This window comes from Ambystoma mexicanum, chromosome 5p (assembly GCF_040938575.1).
Source record: "Ambystoma mexicanum isolate Mex_15411 chromosome 5p, UKY_AmexF1_1, whole genome shotgun sequence".
NCBI lineage: Eukaryota > Metazoa > Chordata > Amphibia > Caudata > Ambystomatidae > Ambystoma > Ambystoma mexicanum.
The window spans coordinates 655,644,935-655,664,651 of NC_090930.1; the positions used below are offsets into that span (position 1 = coordinate 655,644,935).

Consider the following 19,717-nt stretch of genomic DNA (forward strand, 5'->3'; position numbering starts at 1 on the left):
GTCAGTTATGTCTTCTGTGGTGAGTCAGAAGAAGGACACGGACACTTTGTGGACATGATTCACAATCTCTTAAAGTAAAGGATAAGTCGTAGCTTTCCCCATCTCTATGGGTGGTCCCTACCTGTGTTACTAACTAAGGTGCTTGTCAGTCAGTCGTGAAAGTCCAAAGGAAACAGTTCGTAGTCCAAAACTATCCTAACTGATCCTACCACTATAAAAACTATAGAACTGGAAAACTGAGAAATGAACCCTGCATTGGAGGTGCACAAAAAGCCGAAAAATCTAGTTAAAAGAGAAAATCCAGATATGTGTTGAGAAAAAGGGGGTGGTCGTGAGGTATGCAACAGCAGAGAGGATATGAAGGGGTAATTTCTCAAAAAAAACCTAAAACTAGTTATGCATCATAGGTCAGATTATCCTCATTAGCCGTGCTTCCAACTGATGTCGAGTTGTAATCAACTTTAAGGGAACTAACAAACACAACAATTTATGGTTTTAGACGCTGTTGTTTTGGCCAGCATTTGACTTTCAAATTTTAATGATAGTATATACAATCACATGTACAAATTCCTGAAGATCTAAAATAATTCAGAAGTGGCTGAAAAGACACCAAGTATTGGTTCCTGAAGGTCTAAAATAACTATAAAGACGTCAACATGTGTTTCAATCCTACTGGGTCGTCCTTAGGGCATATAGGTTAGCTGAGAGCTCTATACCTATCTCAAACATTTTTTTATAACCAATGAGAGAATGAAACATAAAGCAAATACAATAATAACAAATGACATGATAGTTGTGCAATTGATAAAGAAAGGAACATGGAATGGTTAAGGAAAAGAAGAAAGAATTGAGAAAAAATAGAGGCAAAAGAGGGAGGGAAGAGAAAACAAATTTATGAATATCATTAATAGTTTAGTATTCCGGTGAAGTCATAAATAACACATATAAGCTTAAAGTAAAGTCTCCACAGATCAATACATTTTTGCCTGACTTTGGCTTAGGTTGGATGCTCATAGTTCTGGCAAAGTACCTAAAGTGCGTAAGTTAACACATAATAAACATGGTTAACAAATGACCCTGCGAGAGAGTACCCCAAATGAGTACATGTATGCTTAATTTGCACTTAGATCAGTCACCCATGGTTCCAGCAAGGTACCCTCAGTGTATAACATAACAATTGGTAGACATTCCCATAATCCATATACCTAAAGCGAAACGGAAAAGAAAATTACCTGGCAAGTTTAGGCGAGGTAATACGTTAGAGTATTTTCCTACACAGGAGGTAAGAGCATGTGCTCTTCGGAGTAACGAAATCAGTAATTTGTGGTTTCTGAAAACAGAAACGGGTTGTTTAAAGGACCAGCATATGTATATTTTATAAATGTCATGTGACTTTTACCATAATCAATATATATATAGAGCCATGCAAGCAAATAGTTAGCTTACCTGCCTGTCGGTATGCTAAATAGTATTTCTGTGCAGTATGCTAGTAAAGCACCACAGATAGTCGTGCCCGCAATATTTGTTGAAACAAACCCGTAGGTTTGTTGATTGAGTGTGTGGTCTCTGAAAAAAAGGGGAATGAACGTTTCCGCGCTAAAACGTATACTGCTGACTCGTTAGGTTTTCAAATTGATATTTAGAAAGTATTCGCTATTGATGACTGCAGTACTTACAATATTCAGGATAGCATGATCTAATCATTTTTGGCATTCAAATTTGTTGTGTTAACCCAATACATGTAATTTAAGAAAAACTCTCCAAATCAATCGCATAGTTGCAAGTTCACAAATGTTTCTGCTGAGGAGAAGTCCGTAGCGTTACAAATGCTGTACCCAGGGCGTTGGCTGAACGGACCTATAGTAACTCAGAGCAGATAATATATTTGGTCACATGATTATCCATGTGACCGCATATTGCATAGCAACGCTAGGTTGCTAGTCTAAAACGTAGACGAATGGGCAAGCCTGGTAAATAATATGCCTGTTCTAAATTGTTACGCTCACCTGGTATCCACGGGGACGCCACCCAGCCCTGGTTGGATGATTTGCACTCTCGAACCCTCTCCCAGTCCCTTGGTAAGGCCTCTGGTTAAAGATGGGTCTGCAATATAGGAGAGCTGGATTCAATACCAGATTGTCTTTGTTTTCCCACCTCCCTTGGCATCAACTACTTCCTCCCCCTTGGGCCCTCTCCTCACCTTAATATTGTAGAAGGTGGATTCTCTGTCCTGCTCCTCATGGCAGGCGCGTGTAGATATGGGGGGCGAGCAGCGACCAAGTTAGTTCACTGCTGCAAGCCCCCCCTGTGGGAATCCAGGCCTGCTGCGACTCTGTAGGTTTGCTGCTTTACAGTCTTTATATGCAGTTCTTATGTTCCTCTTAGCTCGAATAATAATGTCTTGCTTCTTTCCTTTTAGGTATGGAAAGGTATTTTGGAGTTGTCATGCAGTTTGAAGATGAGCATGGGCCGGTAGGCGAAAGCGCTGTGTGCGTGAAGCTGTCCGGTGAGTAATGCGCAATGCGCAGCGCTGTTTTGCCTTTTATATTGATAACCTGTGTCTTTTCTCTCCTTGCAGGTTGCGAAGTTCCTCGCCGAGCGCCGTAATGTTCCAGCAATGATACTGACCAGGAGATGACTGCCCAGGTAAGAATTGTGTGGCTTTCTTCATTCGAAAAGAAACGTGAGTAAACGCTTACTAATGCTGTCTTTCTTTCTCCTCTTTCCAGGAGATGGTATTCCAGGATGCATGCAGTGCCGGATGATGGAGTTCGTACCTTCAGGTCAGTGGAACTGAAATCGGCGATGGATTGAAGACAGGATACTGTTCCAGGTAAGTTTCGTAGTGTTCTTTCTCTCTCTGCAGGTCCTTGGTTTCAGGTAAGCTGGCATCAAAGAACTGGACACAGTGAGCGTTACGCTGCCCACAGCAGAATAACGCAAAGCATGTTCTGCTGTTTGGGTGTGGTTTAAATAGTTTCAGGTAAAGTAGTCCAAGTAGAATAGTCCCAGGCATGGCACACCCAAAGTAGTCCAGGTAAAGTAGTCCTAGGCCTGCCACACCCAAAAGACTAGACCGCATAGCTCAGTTCCTTGTAACTGAGCTATGTGTGTGCCTCCATGTTGGCTGCACCTCCCAAGTTAAATAGTCCCAAGTAAATAGTCCCATTCTAATGTTGGTCTTCATGATGGTTATGAGCCTGGCGCCAAAGGTGCCGGGACTGACTCCAAGAGAGTCTTGAGGTTTTAAGGCCTTTGACCTGGCCCTAACTGGAAGGCTGACTTGCCAGTGAGGGCCAGGGGCAAGGGTCATGACATAAATATATTTAAAGCACACGTACGTTAGGTATTTAACACAGCGCATTTAAAAATTCCATTCTATATGAGCGTGTTACGAATGTGTTATCTGGATATTGATCGGCGTTGGCCCCATGAACCAATTAGAATTGGAAAGGCAATGGATGCTACTGGGACACATAATCCCTCCTGTAGTTGTGTGTTGCCTGGCAACACTTGTAAACATAGTAAAACGGCAAAACATGTTTGTAAAGGCTAATTAAGCCTGATTAGGAGGTGTGCGCCTCAACTGTAATGGTGCTATAATTTACGGCTGCATTTAGATTATGTGTGCATGTAAAAATGATCTGAATTCACATAATTAGACACATGCGCGTAGTGCTGTCATGGACAGAGTGGTGGTCTAAAGTATCTGTATTCGATCAGTAAAGATGAGATGTGTATATGTGTTATGGGAAATCACCAAGTGTTATATGTAAATAAGAAACATCAAAATTCAGGGTTTAAGAAGGTAAAATATGAATACATTGCACCTAGAGCCTATAGAGACACCAGAGTTCTATCTAAGCACTAATACATAGTAAAGAGTAGTGTTCAGACAAATGCTATGTCATTTCGAATTCTTATTACACCTTTTTGACCTAGATGTCATTCATAGAAATACATTGAGCTTATGTTCTTGGTTTAAGCCAAGTTGTAAGCAGTGTAGTCTACAAATCATGCATGCTTCTTCCTGGCGTAGGGTGAGTTGTCTGTCGCCACCTCTTGAATGTTGTTTGATATGGTTCAGTCCAATAAATTTGATGTCCTGACGATGGTCCAGTTGGTGTTCGGTTTGCCAATGGATTGCAAACGGGAGTTTGGCATCTTGACTGTTTAAAACAACTTGACATCTGTTGGAAGCACGGCTAATGAGGATAATCTGACCTATGATGTACTATGAAAACTAACCTGTATCCGGAGAATGTCTCCCTTCTCCTTGTTGGTACTTTTAATACCAATCTGTAGAAAGGGCCCCATCATGAGTTGGTCTGTAGCCCTTAAATGCTGTGCTAACGGTATTACCGCCGCTTTTAAGGGCTGGTCCGATCACGAGTTGAGTGCTAAATTGGCTGTTTTACCTCCAGCTTTTTTCTTGAGGCGAAAATCCCTGTTTTCGGCGGTATTACAGCCGGCTGTATTAGCCTGCAGTATTAACACTGAAAATTCCCCATTGGATCCAATTAACCCAATCAGGAATGGGGATTTACTGTTAAGGCCCAACCTGTGATCCGGTTGTAATACCACCGGGCCGGTTGGTGCTAGGGCTATTACAGTCGGCGGTATTACAGCCGGGTATACAACCCAACTCGTGATGAGGTCCTTTGTATGTATTTGAAAGTCTAATAGGCACATGAGATTTCTTTGAGTTCAGTAATTCTTCAGTTGCTTTCTGTACTTTTCCCTTCTTCTGCGGACCCCATTTTGGGACTCTTTCCAAGCTACTGAGTTTTCGAATCAGTTCCACTGTGCCCTAGAAGGATACTACTATTCAGATAATCTTTCTCTCTGGGCGAATTAAAATTCTGCTTGCTTTGCTCTTGTATCACAACAATTTAGGTTCCACTGATCATTCCCCATAATGGCACTTTTCTCTTGTATCACAACAACTTACTTTCATCTGTTTCAAGGATAATTCTGTCACATAATTTCTACTGGGATGAGTGGTCTGTACCATATAACAATCCCTTTTCGATCTCCCGTTGTTCCTGTGTTCCCCGTTATCTTCTACGATGAAGGGGAACGTCCTCTGGATGTTTGTTGCTCTGTGACCTCTTCTCGGGCTTCTGAGCATGGACGTGTTGCCATTGTCAGCATGCTTCTCTTTGTGGTCTCTTGTTCCTATATGGTGCTCCGGTCTTCTGATGAGGGGCTGAAGACTCTCAGATTTTCTAGGCGTATTGGTATCAGCGATGTTTCAGGGACTGTTTGTCCACAACAGGCTTTCTGTGATCTCGCCACCACCTTCTTCTCGGGTTTCCCTCTTGCTGGCCTCTCACCCTGAGGTTGTGCTGTGGCTTGGGCATCCCAGTCTCTCATTCGGGGCTCCTGCCCTGCTGCTTTCTCATACTGGCATTGCGCCACAGCACCAGTGTTCCAATCTCTTGTGCCAGGCTCCTGCCCTGTTGCTTTCTCATACTAGGGCTGTGCCATGACTTTGGCGTCCCAGCCTCTCGTATTAGGCCTTTGCCCTGTTATTTTCTCTGCCAGAGCTGCACCGTGACTTTGATATTCCAGGCTGCTCTAGCGGGCGAGTTTGAAACTCGCGTGTTTCCTCACTGGCCCACTCTACCCTGCATATATGTTCATCGCTCTCTCTCTCTCCATGGCACGTTATTTAATGTACTCGTCTCAGTAAATTGCATCTCTCGATATACTTAAAGGGACATGTTAATTTTTAATAAGATAATGGCATCCCTGAGCAGTTTCTTCATCGCAGTCTTGATATGCAAAGGCCTCTGGTGCTGTAGAGCCTGTCATGTAGGCCATTGTGCGTATAACCGTGCGTTCCTCACGGGAGTCCTTGTCCCCAAAGGGGCAGTCTCTCCCGGTGAGATCCCACTTGCCTCGACCCCTAGGGAGGGTGTTGCTGAGCGGGCTCACCTGCCTAGCCTCACACTGTAAGGGGCTCCCCCTTTGAGGAGAAGGGACAAATTCCCTCGATTCATCACAATTCATAACCTCTTTGCACAATTTGTAGATTGGTGAGTATAGTTACCTTCTGCCAGGTATTTTCTAAATGCGATTTTTTTATATTTTTTTAACATAAGGCAGAAAGTTGAAATAAGGAAACGTTACACCCCGAAAGTAGTTTGTAATTCATCCAATCCATTATTCCAACTGACATTTGCAATGTTCTCCCACCTCCTTAAAGTTCCGCTGTGATCATTAATCACGATCACCTCTGACCGTCTGCCAGAAATGTAGTGAAAGTGACACTTTGGGGACATGAAACTGCAAAGACATGGTTTATATCCAGACTTAACATAGTGAGAAGTTTCAACTTGTTGGTAAAATGGGCAAATGTTCTACTGGAGCTACTACAGTTCAGCACCATTTGCTTTTCTCACTGTTGCCTATGAACAGGTTTATGATGCCGGAATGTTTAGGGGCAGTTTTTATAGAACACAAGGAAAGTTGATGTGAATATAACATTGTTTGAAGGTTTAACAGTGGGTGATGTGGTATGAGGAGGAAGAGATGATCTGTCTATTATAAAATCTATTTGGCACCCCTTCTAACAATTTGTTTTCTGTCCTCCCTTAGTTCTACGAGGAGTTTATCAAGCTCTCACCCTTGGATCCTTGCCTACTTTTTCACGAGGGTGGGCACTGGCGTGAAATCTCTGTGCGCACCAACAACATTGGACACACTATGGCGATCATTACTTTCCATCCCCAAGAGCTGAGTCAGGTAAGATAAAGATCCTGTTATCTAGAAATGTGCATAGTAAATGTTGAAAGAGAAGACCTGTGCCACAGCACCTTGCCACTCACTCACTGTGTCCATGCATTGCTCGTGTATAAACCAGTCTGCTGTGCTGCTCGCTATTGAAAGCAAGCGTCCCCAAACAGCACGATCCTCCCCGCAATGAGAGACAATGAGGGACTCTCCCGAAATGGGAATAAGGCCAAGACAGAGTGCGGGTGAGCGTAAATGGGAGTTTATCAATCAGAATTGGGCATGCAAAGAACTCTGCAAACTCCGAGAGCGCTCTGTCTGACAATAGCAAAGACAGGCGTATATATCTACAAAAAACGTCATCAAAACCTACATACTATAGGGGGCACAAGTTCATTGGGATTGGGTGGCGACAACTAACTATAGGTGCTGCTGCGGTGTGGTTGGTCTTGGCTGGAGGACGTCATTGGTCACCCTCGTGGGTTGGGCTGGGCCTGGCAGGTCGGCTTGAGTTCATCCGGGCGGTGTTGGTGTGCCGAGGCGGCCTGTGGCAGAGATGAATGTCTTTTCTGACTTACTTGCCCTCTGCCATGCACACCGCAGTTATTCAGTCATTTACAGTTCTATTCTCTTTAGTAAATCTTTCAATAGGTTAATGCAACACAGGAGGAATGCACCATGTGAGGGGTCTGGAGGTAATTTATCGAGGCCTGGTTACTCGTGATCTGTTGACCGGGACCGTAGGTTGAGGGGCTAAGCTTCGGGGACTGGGGTGGGTGGTACAAGTCATTCTGTCTTGTTAGAAGTGGTTATGGATGTTTCGCTGTGTGTTGTCAAAGTGTTGGGTGTCCTGATTGCACAGGGCCATAAGTCTGAGACAGTCCGGTGGGCTGTGGGGTTTACGAAGGGGTGCTTGAGTTTAAACTAAGGTTTACTGCTGTGCTGTAAATAATGCAGGTGGCTGGCCGCGGCCTTGGGTGCTGCAGTGGGGCTACAAGTCTTTGAAGCGGCTCCAGTCGGGTCAGGGGAGGCGTGATAACGCAGAGCGGGGCTCTGTTCTCATGTCTTGGCAGCCTTCTGAGGGAGGGAGGGGGATACATCGAGACCTTGTACGCTTTCACAAAGGTATCTCCCTCGTGTGTTGCCGAATATAGGAAAAGACATCGCAAACATTTGAATACTTTCTATAATACTTATTTAAAGTCACTTCAAAACATGCATTTAACCTTTGCTGGGTGCGTTTCGATTATACCCAGTCCGAGCACCATTTTCGTACATCATATTCTAGCAGCTACAGTGTTTTAGTTACATGCATATACATTCGTAGTAAATGAGGTAGTGGTTAGATCAGTGGAGTACATAGAAAACGACCTGCCACTGTACGTGACGGAGGTGGCATATGAGGGGCTCAGACATTCACACATGATAAGTGCACTCTCGCACATTCTTTACATGAGTTCATAGTATAGTTGCATCTGCTTTCTCGTGTACTCTTAGCAGCATTAGCTTTAGTTATGGCGCGAAACCATGTGAGGTAGGCTGCCTAGTGATACACGCAACGAACAGATCCCTGGAGCGTTCCTTTATCATTGGCATCCACCTGTAATGGTGCGAGCTCGCCGTTGCTTATATCATGGGAGCATACTTTCTCATTCTAATACATTCTACAGGCATTTGTATTTTGTGGAAGAAAGAAGTAAGGCAAGAGGTCTTGACACTAATATATACATATATATAAAGACTGTCTGCCATCAGAGGACCATTTTACTGTTCTTCCCATTGTTCAGGCCTGCTGGCCGGGTCAGGCTGATAGTGATGGTACACTGCGGGAGGTGAACTGCTACAATGTTAGCGTATTGCGCTAGCTCATGTCCGTCTTGTTCGTGGGAACGTGCTCGCAGCGGATCTGCCAGGGTGCTGCGGCAACAGGGATGTTCTCCAAGGGTGGGGGCCGCGCTACAGTGCGCTGAGCTCACACCATCTTTACCAGGCAAAGAATGGTTTCTGGGCCTAGCTAAATTTGTGTTGTAATCAATACATGTGGGCATTCGATACGTGTGGGCAATGTCTCCAGTGGGTGAGCCCTCCACCACCTGGGCCCGGGTGGCATGAGGGAACGCCCAATGGGCCATAGCCCTCACCTGGGGAAGAAACGCAGGCGAGAGAGGGGTCTCCTGGACCAGTCCTCCCCTACATTTCCCCCCTTTCGTTACTTAAGTAACAAATTCTTTAAATCCTCTATCCTCCTACATTCTGCTTCGTCCATCACCGCCTCATCCCATGCAGGAGTTCCTTTGATAGGCATCCATGCTCTGCACACCCCCCTTAAGCTCTCACCTCTCCTGGCGTATTCATCTGGAGTACACGTAAGATATATGCACCCACCATCTCCTTCCAAATCTACCCATACTTCCTCGTACCATTCTAGTATGCGGGGCTCTTTGATGGTGGTGTGCCAAAGCTTATCTACAATATCCTTGTCGTGGTACATGGGCACCAGTTGGTACCTGGGTGTGTTGTCTACCCCTGTCTGCACTTGTGCTTCTTGCATCGTTTTTATTGTACCGTGTGAGTTGCCCATTGTCACCATCATCATTGCACCATTTGGTACTGCGTTGGCACAGACTCGAAGACCCACTTGGCATAGGCAGAAAATCAAAAGGAGGAACACCACAGCTGGCATCAAAAATTTCATCGTTGTTCCAAGCCATGAGGGGACCCAGGAGAAGAGGGTATCAAACCATGTACTATCTTCTGCTCCGCCTTCCATCTTCATTTTTTCTCCTAGGTTGTGGACTGCTTCGATCACATGGGACAGGGAGCCGTTCTCTGCGTCTTCAGAAGGTACGAAAGTGCAGCAGGCACTTCCTATTTTTCGGCAAACACCGCCGTCCATCGCCGTCAACAGGTCCAGGACATACCTGTTTTGCATGGTCATCAGTCGCAGAGCTCTTAGTTCGACCTTTATTATGTTAAAACCTTCTTCAGTGTCGTTCGCCAGCTGAATTAATTCCCAGCGGGTTATCTGGAGCCATTTTGCGTTAGCCCTTGCTTGGACACTTGATACGAGCGAGGCAAAAAATGTTTCTGCTGAGCTGAATAACCGATATTTGTCTGGAATCTGGGCCAATAGTTCTGATGATGCCTTCGATATATAGTTTGATGCTCGTCTGTTGCGGGTCAGCACCTCTTCCTTGCTTCCAGAAGACAGGACATACATTTGTGGTTCTGCAGTTGGTTGGGCCACACTCTGTTGTGTGCGTTCCTGTGTCCTTTTGCTTCCATTGATGTGGCTTTCTGGTATCACCATTAGAGCTGAGTGCAGAGTGGCCATTGAGCAGCTGCCACTCCACGACGGGGGGAGGTGTAGGTATGCCTGGTTGCCGCATACCCAATACGTGTCCATAAGGGCCGCAGTCCCTTTTCTTAGGTCTGGGATAGTGAGGGTTTTGTTGCACTTTTTGTTCGTCCCCATGGGCGTTCTCCCCTCTCCTTTGAAACATAGTTCATAGTCTATTTCGCTCTGCAACTTGAAAGGCTTTTCGATGGGCGTAACCCAGGTTAGTTTTGAAATGTGTTCTCTCCATACGGGTGTGCATGTTTCTTCTATCCATTGCAATTTCTCCGGTGCCACACCCCTCAGTGCTTCAGCTTTACACATTACTTCTTCGTTCTTCCACTTGTTATCAGAAAAAAGTGTCCCTTCTATTGCAAAAAATGGTTCTTTCAGACATACAACCCCTGACGGTTTTGGGTAGCACGTTTTCTCGTTCTGCAGCATTTGAAAAGTCACTTCGTGTGCCTGGAAGGTGTTCTTAATTCTGCACAACGTGAGATGAAGGAGACATTGGGCATCTATAATCGGCAACTCTTTGGGTAACAGTACCTTGGGTGTACCTGATGCGTGAGGGATGAGGGAGCAAACATAACAGCTCTCGTTTGTTGTTTGTTTAGCTGTGGCACTCATGTCTGCATACCACTTATTTGTTTGGTGGGGGTGTCGTGGGTCGTCCATCTTATCTAGACCTAGCCCATAGTACTCATCATACTTCCTCCTCTCCGCTTCCCTCTTCCGTCTATTGTTCTTATTCCTCATATACTTCCCGATTCCCTGGGCAAGGGACAACCTAGACCCCCCTTTCTCATTCCCGCCCCCCCTTCACCCAGTCATCATATAGTATTTCATGTGTTTCTCTCATTCTTTGATTCTCTATGGCCGTGGGGGCAGGTTGGCTGGTGGGGGTATTATACAACCAGGATATGGCAGAGGGGTTTCGGTCGTTTAAGCTGTGAGCATTGTAATTAGACATCTCAGGTGGGGACAGTGTGTTGTTTTGTTTTTCACCCTTTGGCCCGCCATCGTGTGAGATGACAACACTGGATGACGTAGTATAGTAGCCCCACACAAGTTTAGTTCCGTCCCATATCAAAAAATCACCTTCCCTTGTAGTTGCATTGACACTTGCAGTTGTATTGGTCCCAGTAGTTGTGTTGCTCCCTCCCCCCTCGTTCATCTCGATAGAGATGAACGCTATCAACCAGTATGTAACCAGACCAAATAATAATGTAAAAAACAATACAATGCACGCAGATAGTCCACATTCATACCAATATATACATTTCACAGTTAACCATTCTCTAATTCTAGTAAATCTATCCGTTGCAGGCCGCCCGTTAGATGCCATGGAAGCTCCTGTTTTAAGATATAAAAGTGCATTGAGTGCATACATGTAAACATTTTGTTGGCACCATCAGTGCCAATATACATATGACGGGGAATGGAAGCGGGTGGGGATACGGGGAGGGGTATTCACAGACAAGGGTGTATACAAGCTCATAGTTTGGCATTTTATTCAAAATATATATATATATATACATATTCACACTCAACAAGATGAAAGTTAAAACAAAATGTTTCCTTTTTTTTTTTTTTTTTTGTTTTGCATCTTTATCAGTTGTGCATTTCTTAAAATTCAGTACCAGCACATACACGCAAGTTCATATTCAGTCATTCTGCTCAGTTGCAGCGTTTGCTGTTGTCTGTGCCTCCCCATCTACCTCCTCTTGTACGTTGCTATATGCCTTCCGTACATCGGTCAAGTGCACCCAGTACCTCAACCCTTTGACCTTTACCGCTGTAGGCGTGCAAAATATTACTTCATATGGGCCATGGAATCGTGGTGCATTCCACCGACGCACAAAACTTCTGACATATATCCAGTCGCCGGGCATTAGCTGTAGTTGTTGCCCTGGCTCTGTGTCAGCGCCTGTTGCGTTTCCCTCTTCTCTAGTGAAGGGTGGGGACAATTGCTTTGCTATCACGCGCGCTGCCCTTGTCAGTTTCTTTAAATAGTCTGTGAACTCATCTCCCAATATCGCGGCGCTTCTGTGAGCGTCTGAGTGTTCGCGCAGTGGTGAATGTGCTGTGTTCATCCGTCTCCCAGTCACGATCTCGTGCGGGGACAAATGATGGTCTTTGCTTGGCTGGTTTCGTAACTCAAATAGCGCAAGCGGTAGGCAGTAAATCCAATTCTTTTTTAATGAAAAGCATAGTTTTGATAACCTGCCCTTCAACAGTCCGTTCATCTTTTCCACTACGCCTTTACTTTGAGGATGATAAATCGAGCATAATTTGTGTTTTATTCCCAACAATGTAGTCACTTCCTTAAAAAGCTCATTCACAAAATGAGTGCCATTGTCTGAGCGGATCACGTCACAAATTCCCCAGCGCGGGAATACTTCCCTTACTAGAAACTTGGTGGCGCTCTTGGCATCGGGGCGCGCGCAGGGTCCTGCTTCCACCCACCTTGAAAATGGGCACACGACCACAATCATGTACCGTGCACCATTGCACCTTTCCCCCATGTCTGCGTAATCTATGTGTAGTTCCTTGAATGGGCCAATGGGTTTAGGGATTGTTCCCCGGAGAGTGCGTAATGTCATCCCTGAATTGTATATTTGGCATGTTGTACATTCCATTGCCAATCGAGACACATGCTCCTGGAGACAGGGCACGAACCATTCTTCCTGTATTTCTGCTGCGATGTGTTGTTTGGTGTTATGTGCAGGGAAGTGTAGCTGTTGAAATGCAATCTCTAGTAGCTGAATTGGCATTACCACCTTCCCCGAGTTATTTTGCCTCCACAGCAGGTCTGTTCCTGACTTGCTGCACCCTCGCTTTGTCCACAATAGTTTTTCCTCTGCACTGGCTCCTTCCTGCAATTCTATTATTTGTGGTATGGGCATGACATTATATCCCTCTGGGGGCTCTTCGTTTGTTTTGTCCTTGAGCATGTATTCACCTGTGTCATTCTTCTGAAAATAGGAAGCCTCCTTGGCGGCAGCGTCCGCTGCCGCGTTCCCTAAAGACACAACATCTGTGTTGGACGTATGTGCTTGGCACTTTACTATTGCTACTGCAGTGGGGTTTTGCAGGGCCTCAATTAACTCTTTTAACAATTCTGCATGCTGTACAGGTGTTCCATCTGCCCTCCTAAAGCCCCTCCGCCCCCATCTCGCTAGGCCTCCATGTACTGTCGTTGTCATGTAAGCTGAGTCTGTGTATATCGTCACTGCACAACCCTTTGCTGCATGTAGTGCTTCTATTAGCGCAATCAGTTCTGCTGCCTGCGCGGAGTAATGTGATGGGAGGCGGTATTGTACCAGTGTTTCATACTCACCGTCTTCTAACCTCACCACTGCCATGCCAACGTGTTTTTCTCCCGTGTCCGCGTCAATTGATGCGGACCCATCCACAAAGTACACTTCCCCTTCGCTTAGAGCGTTCTCACACACCACTGTCTCCTCCCCGCTTCCTCCTGTGTAGGTTGCGCAATCGTGGTTCTGCATGTCTTCGAGCGTGCACGCTTCTGTAATGAATGTGGCGGGGTTCACTGTCTTGCATCTCACTATATGGATGTTGGCACTGGACAGTATAATCTCGTAGGCGGTCGCCCGCTGTGTGGTCAGTGTGCTTTTTGATCTCTCGAGTATTGCAAATAATGAATGTTCCACAAACAATGTCACAGGGCAGCCCATTACTATTGTGGCACTTTTCTCAATCGCGAACGCGGCTGCAGCGAGTGATTGCTCGCACGCGAAATGGCCCTGCATCACGGCATCTAAAGTGCCACTATAGTAAGCCAATGGCTTGTGTCCTAAGGATGTTTTTTGTGTCAGGACTGCTGTCATCAGTGTTTCCTTGCAGTGTGAGAATAGGTAAAACTCGCGTCCATAATCAGGGTTTGCGAGTACTGGGGCGCTTGAAATTAACTCCTTTAGTGTTTGGAAGGAGGAACTCATCTCTTCCGTCCATTCCACCTTCCTGTTCTCCTGTTGAGCCACCTTTAGTGCTTGTAATAAGGGCCTGGTGTATGCTGCATAATCTAATATCCATGCTCGGCAGTAATTGCACATTCCCAAAAATTTCTGCATGTCTTTTACTGTTGTGGGTTCTTGTACTGATCTTATGGCTTCTACCCTGTCTGGTATTATTCTTTTCCCATCTCTTGAGATCAGCTGTCCTAGGTACAGGACCTCTGTCAGACAGTATTGTAGCTTTCCCTTGTCCACTTTGTACCCCTTGTTGGCCAGCAAAGTCAATAATGTTATTGAATCTGTTCTGCATGTCTCTTCGTTTCGTGCGCAGACTAGTAAATCATCTACGTACTGAATAATGGTGCTCTCAACTGATAGGTTTCCTAAGTCTTCATGTAATACGCGATTGAAGATGCTCGGGCTCTCGCAGTAACCCTGTGGTAATCTGCAATGCTCATACCTTTTACCCCCCAGTGTGAAGGCGGTGAGGTATCTACTCTCTTCAGCCAGGGGTATAGAGAAAAATGCGTTTTTCAAATCCACTACTGTGAAATGTGATGCCTCTTTCGGGATGCTGCATAGTATTGATGCGGGGTTCGGGACTAGAGGGAACTCCTTCTGAATTACATCATTGAGGGGGCGTAAATCCTGTATCATCCTCCAAGACCCCCCTTTTGCTTTTTTGATCGGATAAATACACGTGTTACATGGGGAGTTTGAAGGCACTATTATCCCCTGTGCTAGTAGGGCATTTATTGTCTCTTTTATCCCTTCTTCAGCTTCACGAGACAGAGGATACTGTTTAACTTGTGGTAAAATTGCTCCTTGCTTTAACTTTATTACCACAGGCTGTACTCCATGCAACAGTCCCACATCATGGGGGCCTGTTGTCCATAAGTTGTTTGGTACGAGCCTCATGTCGTCATCAAAAAACGACGGCGGTGCTCCTACCACTGTCATCAATTGGACGGGAGTCTCCCTTGCTTGTATTAAAATATCACAGGGCATCACTATTTCCATCACTATTTCACCATCCCCTTCTGAGTCTGAAAAGAGATCCTCATCTGTTACCTCTAGCAGGGCGATGTTTGCGTTTGTGCATAGCACTGTGCGCCACTCACACCCTTCCTCGTCCACTCCGATCACAGCTATTCTTTTTGCTGACACTTGCACAGCGTGCAAATCTAACGATACCACTGATCCTGGTGCTGTGTTGGGGCATACTATGGGGCGGAAGAGGAACTCTGCCGGGATCCTCCAGTCCATGCTTCTCAGCTCGGGAATTATGAGGGCCAGAGTCTTCAGCCCTTTGATAAACATTTCCTCATTTTGCGGCAGTCCTCGTATTTCCTGCGTGGTTGTGTAGGCTTGTACTACCAACATTGCACGCAAGGGGCATATCCCGGGTGTGGAACACACTATCCCTCTCTCGGTAAATGATATGGTCATGTTGAGTTTACTCAGGAGATCCCTCCCTAGCAAGTTAATTGGGGAATGTTCGTAATACAATAAGGGTGCCTTCACAGTCTTACCCCCCACTGTTACATCCAAAGCTTCTGTGTAAGGAACTTCAACTACAGCCCCAGAGAACCCCTGCGTCTCTAACTTCCTGTTAGATAACGGGAATCGGCCCTCTCTGATACATGATTTCTCCGCTCCCGAATCAACCATGAATATAAACTGCTTGTCTCCTATCTGCGCCCCTACCAATGGTTCCTCTGCTGCATTGTAGGTGGTGGATAGAACTGGACACGCAAGTGTTCTCTGTGGGCTGTCCTATGCGGGGTATCTCGTTGCCCCTCCCTCATTAAAGACATTTCCGGAAACTACCGACATGCCGCTGTAAGGTGCTGGCGCGGGGGCCCCGTTTGCTGTTGTCGCGAAAGGGTTACCTGGCGTGTATTGCATACTGTCATTGTTTTGGGGGTGGTTCTGTGTCCTATACTGGTGTCCTTGTTGCTGGCCCGTGGTACCCTGGCCGGGGTTTCTTAGTTGTTGCTGTCCCATTGGGAGACCATATGGGCTTCCCGGGTGCGGATGACCATAAGTCTCCCCCTCCTGGAACCCAGTGTTTTGTCTACTTCTGCACTCCCTGGAGTAATGACCCCATCGTCCACAGTTCCAGCAACTCCCTTGGGGGCCCCTGGGACCCTGCCATCCATTTCTTCCCATTCCCCCATACCCCTGTCCGCCTCCTCTCTGGCCCCTGTACCCACCTCGTCCCCCTCGAGGGGTCCACTCTTGCCACTGCGGGCTTCCACCTTGCTCCTGCTCAGTCCACTGCCGCTGTGCTGGTCCTGCCCAATTAGTTGCCACCCTTCCTCGGAGTGCTATCAGCCCCTCCTCCTCCTCATCTCCCTCTCTGCTGTGTGGGAGCGCGGCTACTGCTGCTGCAACCTTCACTAACTTTGACTGTACTAACTTCGCCTCGTCTGCCAATCTTTTCTGCGCCACCTCCTTCTCCCTCTCCTTGATTCTTTTACAATGGTGTACTATTATGCTCTGAATTTCTGGCCATCCCTTTGCTTCAATACCTGCTATCTTGTCAAGCGCCTTCTGCACTTCCTTTGGGAGCCCTCTCTTTATAATAAAATAAAATAAAGACGTCGATTGATACCAGGGCGTGCCCGTTTCTGCTCTCCACATCTCTTGGACCTGAAAAATATAATCCATAGCCTCTTCCCCGTCATTCATTGTACACTGCATCACTGACTGCAAGTCCGGTGTGTCTGGGAATGTTTCGCGTAAGGCATCCCACACCCTGGCACGCACCGTGTTAAAGGATGCCCCATCATGGCGGTCACAGTCTAACGTTACTCCCGGGAAACCGGCCTTAACCCATACCCTTTCAGCCTGGTCACCTACTGCTGATACTAGTAGACTTTTTACATCTCCTATGGCTAGGGGTACCCCGGCAGTATGTTTCTCAAAGGCATATATCCACTTGCTTGCCCCTCCTCACAACGGGGGCAATAGCTTTAATAAATTGGCTTTATCCATCTGTGCCCATGGGATATTGTTAGGCCTCCCTCCTCCCCTGTGTATCAACGGGAGCTGTAGCCTTCCTTTTGTCGTTTCGTCCGGACCCGTTTGAGCCGTTGATGTCCCCAGTGATGCCATTTTTCCCACTCTGTTCCTTAGTCGCCCCGTCCATTCATCATCCAGAGTTCTCAGTGAACACGTACCTTCCTCACCCTCGCTTCCCCCTCCTATCGCCATACTCAACCTGTCGCTTTCTTCTACCTCGTCTCTTATATCACACAGCAACTCTTCTCTAATTCCCCCCCGCCTTCCTTCGCTTGCAGCATCTCCCTCTCCGGGCCCTACTTCTATTATTCACGTTGGTTCTTCCTCAATCCTGAACAAAATCTCGCCCTTTTTCCACCCCTCTTCGGGCTTTCTATTTTCACCTAGCGCTCTTGACGTACGTCCCGATTTAGTTGCATCTAGTGCCGTTCGTTCGCATATGTCTTTTATCCTCGAGAGCTCATCCTTTGCTATCGTCAGTCTTGATTCTAAATCATCTGTGAGTTTCTCTATATCTACCCTTTGTGCGCCTGCCTGGGCTCGCTCCCTCGTGCTTTCGTATGGCGGAGGTGCCGTGGGCCGGAGGGGTGTGGTATCTCTCGGGGGAGGTATGTAAGTGGGATCAATGTACCCCTCTGCGGGCACAGGCTTCTTTATTATCGGGTACAAACTTATTACCTCTACTGGTGGCGCTACACTTGAGCCTTCTTTGACATCTTTTTGTATTAGCAGTGGATTGTCTGTGGTGGACGGGAGATCAGGATTTAGTGCTGGTGTCTTAGGCGGTGGTATCTCTTCAAATAACCTCCAGAGATCTAATATTTCCCTCCTATTTTGCAGCTGCTTTCCTTTGTATTTTAGATAAATGCATGTGGCCACTGTATCCAGGACACTTTTATCAAACGACCCTCCCTCGGGCCAAATCTGAGGTAACCCCTCCCCCTTTAGCTCGGTCACCCATTGGTCGTGATATTTTTTAATCCGCTCCACGTATCCCGGGAGATTCTTACAAATATGTGATAAGGGTGTTTCAGCCCCCATCTCTGTGCCCTCCTAGTGCTGATGTGCCTAGTGTGTTTGCAACTACGATGTGAATGTAGTATCAATATTATTCTTTATATTTTACTTTACATTCAATGTTGAGTCCCTTTGGGCTCTCCCCCTCCCTGACTGCACAATACAAAACAGGCCGTACACAATTTCTGTTATGTTCTTTTTGAGGGGCACATACAAGAGCCACCCATTCTTTGATTTGACAATATCAGACTGGAAATCAAAAAGGTACTCACTCACTCCACTATATTGGCGTTATCTGAAGAGAGAAAAAACTTTTATCCGACCACACTTATCATGACCACTTAACTATTATGCACTTATAATCGCTCACACATTCACAACGTCAAAATCTCTTCTAGCACATACGAGGTGCACACACCTCTTGGCACCATTCACCATTCAAGCTGCCCTCCCTTTCCTCCCTAGCCGGCTGTCCCAGGACTCTGTTTCTCTTACTGTCTCCCTAAGTCTGTGCTAATCACAGTTCTCTATTCTCCCCCCCTACCCTTAAGAAAAGGAAAAAAGTAATAGCGGTCACTAATGTACTCTCAGTGTCCCCTTTTGCTGAACACTTTTATTTTATACTCCACTTCTTCATATATTCCCAGTACTAGTCAAGATAGCACTATGCGGCGCCGCCTTCCACCCCCTTTCGGAGCTAGGTTCCCGTCACTTTTATCTCTTATTCACCTCTTAATCCTAATGGCCATATGCAAAGAAAAAGCAAGGAAAATTTAGGATGATCTTTAGTAGACCTGCGTACCCCCTCTTCGTTCCCTGTCCTACACTTCACTCCCCGCTCCCCTTAAGATCGCTCGCACTCAGTACTCACGTGCCCGTCTTGAACCGATACTCTCCGAAACTGGGTCCGTCCAGGCAGTGTCGCCGTCAGCTCAACAGTCAGCCCCGGCTCCGGCGAGCGGTACTCAAAGGGGATTTTTCAACCGGGATCCCGTACCCCTTCTCTATTGAGTGCGCACTTCTTAGTGTACCGGTCGCCGTTGGCGGGCAGCCTCCCGGAGCCGGCTCACCGTGCGTATCCCTTTTCGACCGGAGATTCTCGTGCCAAACGGGGACGGTTATAAGGAGTTTAGGAAGAAATAAAAATCACGCTATCGGGGTCACCACTGAAAGCAAGCGTCCCCAACCAGCACGATCCTCCCCGCAATGAGAGACAATGAGGGACTCTCCCGAAATGGGAATAAGGCCAAGACAGAGTGCGGGTGAGCGTAAATGGGAGTTTATCAATCAGAATTGGGCATGCAAAGAACTCTGCAAACTCCGAGAGCGCTCTGTCTGACAATAGCAAAGACAGGCGTATATATCTACAAAAAACGTCATCAAAACCTACATACTATAGGGGGCACAAGTTCATTGGGATTGGGTGGCGACGACTAACTATAGGTGCTGCTGCGGTGTGGTTGGTCTTGGCTGGAGGATGTCATTGGTCACCCTCGTGGGTTGGGCTGGGCCTGGCAGGTCGGCTTGAGTTCATCCGGGCGGTGTTGGTGTGCCGAGGCGGCCTGTGGCAGAGATGAATGTCTTTTCTGACTTACTTGCCCTCTGCCATGCACACCGC

At 46.6% G+C, this 19,717-nt stretch overlaps 1 protein-coding gene across 9 annotated transcripts in view; it reads left to right on the forward strand.

The window, feature by feature from the left end:
• Positions 1 to 19,717, forward strand: part of TRMT2B (tRNA methyltransferase 2 homolog B) — a 584,889-nt gene that overhangs the window by 285,984 nt on the left and 279,188 nt on the right. For all 9 annotated transcript variants that reach the window (XM_069613012.1, XM_069613010.1, XM_069613015.1 and 6 more), the window contains one exon: positions 6,604 to 6,750. In XM_069613012.1, coding sequence (XP_069469113.1) covers positions 6,604 to 6,750 — 147 coding nt within the window. The remainder of the gene's footprint in view (positions 1 to 6,603; positions 6,751 to 19,717) is intronic.